A 5,001-nucleotide genomic window follows, 5' to 3' on the forward strand; every position below is an offset into this window, starting at 1 on the left:
ACTTTCCAGCCGCGGAGTTTGGACATGATTTCTCATGTTGTGCATGACATAATGAGGTTGGAATGGTTGTAGTCTGGAAGACAGAATATTTGTTTGATAATGAAATTTTCATGTGAAATCAGGCTGTTTGGACACTGCAGGCGTTTTCAGAGAGGTCTGCTGCTTCATCGCCGTGAAACCAGCACATCCAAACAAAGGATGTAGTGTTTTCTCTCATCAGTTGTGCAACATTGCAGCAGTGGGCTGAGTTACTCGTTGTCAGTGCGAGGCCATCAGCTGAATCCAGGAGTCCTTTCCAAACTGAAATGAACAGCAGCAAACCACCAAACTAAGTGATGCTTTTCAGCAACAACATGATGTTTTTATGATCCAGAGCTAAAGAGAACATTATTCTGCTTAATGCTGGTGGGTTTTGATTGATTGCATTGCTGGAGGTGCTGAAATACTTAATCTGTTTCAAAGCAGCAACCAGTGCTGTCAGTTAGCTAGTTCTCTGGTAGCGGTTCAAATCAGAGGCTTTGAATAATTTAATTACAATTAAACTAATTTATTTAATTATATTATTAGCCGGCTCTCTCCGTCAGAATCGAGCCATTGTTGAAAACAGCGTGTGTGATTTGTGTTCACCAGTTTTAAGGCCCGTGAAGCCGCCACGCCAGCCTTCCCACCACAACCGCCACCAGCGTCCTCACCAGCCCATCCTGCCCCGCCTGGAGCGCGAGGAGAACCACAGGAACCTGCTGCCTCAGCCCTCACCTGGAAGTATGTTCACCGTTTACCCCGCCCCCCGACGAGCTAAGTCCAGCTAACCGCGACCCGCTACACGCTGCTCATTCGTACATGTGTTAAACCAAGCCTAGCATAAAATGTTGAAGCAGTTGGAAACAGCTGACCGTCAAAGCACGCATGTTTCCCAACATGTCAAGGTGGTCAGGTATGTGACGCATCATGACTGTGAGCTTGTGTCTGCTTGGTTTATCATGCAGGGCATTGTGGGAAATGTCAGCGGGTTAAAGGCAGGAGGGAACGGCAGAGACAATATTGCCTGAAGGACTTTGGTGAGTCATGCAGATTTGCAGTTTTTAAGAGCTTGTGTCAGAACGTTAATCGTCGTGGAAACTGAAATGTCTGTTTGCTGTTAGTTTTCCGGGGCAGAGTCCTTGGGAAGCTGTACAAAGGCGAGGAGACGCGTTACGACGTCCAGATCATCCACACCTACCGGAACAGCTTCCGCCTGGAGCATCGGGAGTTCTTGTGGGTCCCTAATTTGTGCGACTGCCCCCACCTGGAGGAGGGGAAACAGTATATACTGATGGTGCGTCGTCACATTAACTACGAGCACACGCTAAACCGCATCCTGCTGGAGGAGGACAGCTACGTGGTGCCGTACAGACCCCGAGAGGACGAACTGCTGCGGCCGCTCGAAAGACTCTGCAGCAACAGAGGAGCCAAGCAGCCGGCAGACGCTCGGGGATGAGCGCGTCCGACAGCGAAGCTCCGACCGAAGCTCTCCTCACGTCCGCTCTTTCATTTCTGGACTTTCAAAACATCCTCAGACTCGCATGCGATCCATGTGATGGTCTGGTGATTTCCAGAGTGGCGTCACTGGAGAAAAATGACAGCTGGAGCGTCGACAGACAGTCTCGGCCTCTTCCAGACTCTCCACATCGAGACTGCACGTTTATTTAAAAGCCTGACCAGCTTACTGTACCATATAGAGCACTTTAGGTGGAAGCTTGAGCCCACCTTTAAACGCATACCAAAGAGAAGAACAGTGACTGAAAATGGCCTTTTTGTTATTGCTGTTTTCCCACAGCTATCATTTATTTTTTGATATAATTGTACTTTTGTGTGTGTGTGTGAACTTAAAAGAAAAATTCACCTGAGAACAGCTCCGTGAATCCTATCAAACACCGCTTCGACCTCGTCTCCTGCTTATTTCTGAGGATGTGTTGTTCCATCTCATTGAATGTTACAGCTCATCCAGATGTTTCCAGCAGCTCAGGAGATTTAGTGAAACAGCAAATGTTTCAGCGATCCAGAACATCATCAGTAACCTCTAAATTCCAGTGTTAACGTCCAGCGTCCATGTGCAACGCGTCAGCTGACTGCTGCCATTCTGGTCAATGAGTGCATGAGTCCACCGCGAGCGTCCTGTCTCCGTCTCAGAGGCGTCTCTCCGCTCTGCTCCACATAAAATACACACACAGTCTATTTTTGACAGACGACGCATTGTTCTGCACCGAGCAGATCCAGCTAGACAGGAAGTGAGACACCGGAACGATGTAGAGTATCCGGAAAATTTTCAAAATAAAACACTGCGCAGACTCCCAGTGGTACATCAACAATAAATGCAACTGCATACATGGCCTCCTTTCAGCACAAATATGAAAGAAAAATGACCAAATCTGCTTCTGATGTCACGGAGACGAAGCGTTGGGTTGAGGACTTCTCTCTCGAGCTGCCGTAACAGAACTGATGGCTGTAACATAAAGCTAAAATATCAGTAAATTGTGCACGAGACTCCAGTGTTTCTTTGTTGAGGAGCGCTGAAGATGCCGTTTAAAGAAAATACCTCCTGAACACAGACCAGAATGTGATGAAGACTCTTAGCTTTCTTTTTACAGCACGTCACTGTAACTAAACACACGTGCTCGTTGTAACACAGTCAGGATTCAGAGGTGGATTTTTCTTTCAGTTTCAACTCACCATATAGTAACAACACAATGCTTCACAACGTATTTATGTATAAAAAATAACACTCTTGTTTGTTTAACGTCCCTCACAGTGTCTTTGTGGTATTCATTTTTTATAGTGTGTTAAATCAGGTCTGCTTTGTGATACTTTACGTGAAAGAGATTATGAAATATACAGTATTTTATTGTGTGGCACTGATTAGCTGCAAATATACTAAAGTATAATTTGAGTCTAATTGTTTTGAGAAAACGTGCAGTCTGTTGAATAGTCAGTTAACTCTCGTGCCTTTTGTTTTATGCTTTTGAAATGATCAGTTTTCTGTCAAACCTCATGGACGTGTGCCAAAAGAATTTCTTTGTACAGAGTGTGTGAATGCTAAAGACCGGCTCCTCTTAATGTAAACTTATTGTAGATATTCACAAAAAACAAGCATTGCTGTTGGATTTGAAATTAAAGCTGATTACACATTTTTTTTAAGTGATTTTTTTTTTATATGTATCCCACAGCACAGTTTCACAAACCAGATCTGAGAACAGCAGCGTTTGTAAGAAAACAATGTATTTACAAAAAAGCTTCAAAGGAAAAACTACTTTAAACTGCAGATGAGAGAAGTCTACACAGAAACCTTTGCTGAGCCAGTTTGCTGCTCATTAACTGCGAGGAAGTCTTCACAGACGCTCGGCTCGGCGTCCCTCAGCAGTGGGGACAGATGTGGAAACCGGTCCCGGGTTTATTCGGGTTTATTTTCGACTACTTCATGTGAAGGCATGAGACAGAACGCTTCTATCCCTTCTGGACGTCCCGTAGTGTTTTTCTTGTGTTTTGAGCACTCTTGGTTTTATTTTTTAAAGTTTCAGACGCAACACAAAATGTAAACAAGGATCAATCCAGACATTTTGGATGAATTTAGAAGTGAGAACGCACCGTAAAGCAGCAAAACGCCGGTCTGCCACTTGTTCCTCTTTGTCGGTCAGATGAAAGCATTTTCGCCCGGGTTACTCCTCCTGTGCTGGACTTTGAAGAACGTCATACATTCCTCTGTAGCTGCCTCTCAGTCGCTCCGGCAGACCTTCTGTCACTGAGCAGTTAAAATCAATCTCATGTAAAGATGCAGAGAAAATACTTCAAGAGAATCTGTTATTCCCGCAATCCCGGAAGAGCTTCGGTTCAACACATGAACAAATCTTTGGTGTTGGGCTGGAAATCAGGACCCTGAAGCTCCTCATCAGCAGGGATGAAGGATGCAGCTAAACTGGTTCTGTCTGTGCGCTTTCTGGTTTGTAACTGTGAGCGCTAAATGAAATAAAGTTAATTCTGTCATTATCTGTAGCTACAGTGTGATTTTCATCTTCATCCAAACAGCTGACTTCAAATTGGAGTTGGAGGCTGATTTGCAGCAATGCAAGTTCATTATTACACTGGATTTAAAAGACTCAACATGTTCAGTGTGATAGTTTTGCATTTTGGGATGTACACATGCTCATTTTTTATCAATAAGAGTCTGATGTCTGTGCCTCAGCTATGGCCAGGAGCCAGTTAGCTTTAGCTTAGCATAAAGACTGGAAACAGCATGCATCAACAGCTCAAACATGCACCCAGCCGCACCTTCAAACTCGCTAATTAGCACGTTATATCTCGTTTGTTTAATGTGCACACAAACAGAAATGTAAAATCAAAGAGCTGTGGTTTTACTGGGAATTGTGCACTGAAATAATTCCTCTCCAGGTGCGGCGTGTTTCCCAAACTGTTGAACAAGGTATGAATTGAAGCTTCAAAGAGAGGGAAGTTCTGCCTCCGAGCAAACATCACGTGTGCTGATGGCACAGATTAAACCTCTGCTGCAGTTTGGCAGGAAAGGAAAGCGAGGACGGAGCTGAACACAGTTGATGCAAGCAGCTCGCAGGTCTGTTTCCGGCTTCAAGAAAGATTTGTTCATGATGAAAACTATTGATCCGAGGACTGGCGGGGCTTTGCTGTTCAGTGCAGATTCGTTTGTTAATCAGAATAAAAAACATAATTGGGATGTGTGCCTCAGAAGCAATATCATAGCAAATATCTCTAATCCTCCTGTTACAATGTTAAAAGTCTAAATAAAGAAAATAACACTAACATTAAAGAGTAAAAACTGATAAATGTGTCCATCTTTCCTCCTATTTACTGTAATTCCCGCGTTAGAGGGCGTGAGCGTTCACCCCGTCTGATCCCTTTGGCAATTCTGTGAGTGTGTTTCCAAACCACCGTCAAGTCTTCATTGGTGGTTTCGTTTCGTGGTGTCCAGCCTGAGACATCAGGTCTTTATCCAGG

General features: G+C 44.4%; 1 protein-coding gene across 1 annotated transcript in view; it reads left to right on the plus strand.

The window, feature by feature from the left end:
- adamtsl5 (ADAMTS like 5) overlaps positions 1-3,167 on the plus strand; it is a 29,498-nt gene extending 26,331 nt beyond the window's left edge. The window contains exons 11-13 of the mRNA XM_070958445.1: positions 631-762; positions 987-1,058; positions 1,143-3,167. Of these exons, the coding sequence (XP_070814546.1) occupies positions 631-762; positions 987-1,058; positions 1,143-1,477 (539 nt within the window). The 3' untranslated portion in view covers positions 1,478-3,167. The remainder of the gene's footprint in view (positions 1-630; positions 763-986; positions 1,059-1,142) is intronic.
- Positions 3,168-5,001: the final 1,834 nt, after the last annotated feature.

The sequence above is a fragment of the Chaetodon trifascialis genome, chromosome 1 (assembly GCF_039877785.1).
Source record: "Chaetodon trifascialis isolate fChaTrf1 chromosome 1, fChaTrf1.hap1, whole genome shotgun sequence".
NCBI lineage: Eukaryota > Metazoa > Chordata > Actinopteri > Chaetodontiformes > Chaetodontidae > Chaetodon > Chaetodon trifascialis.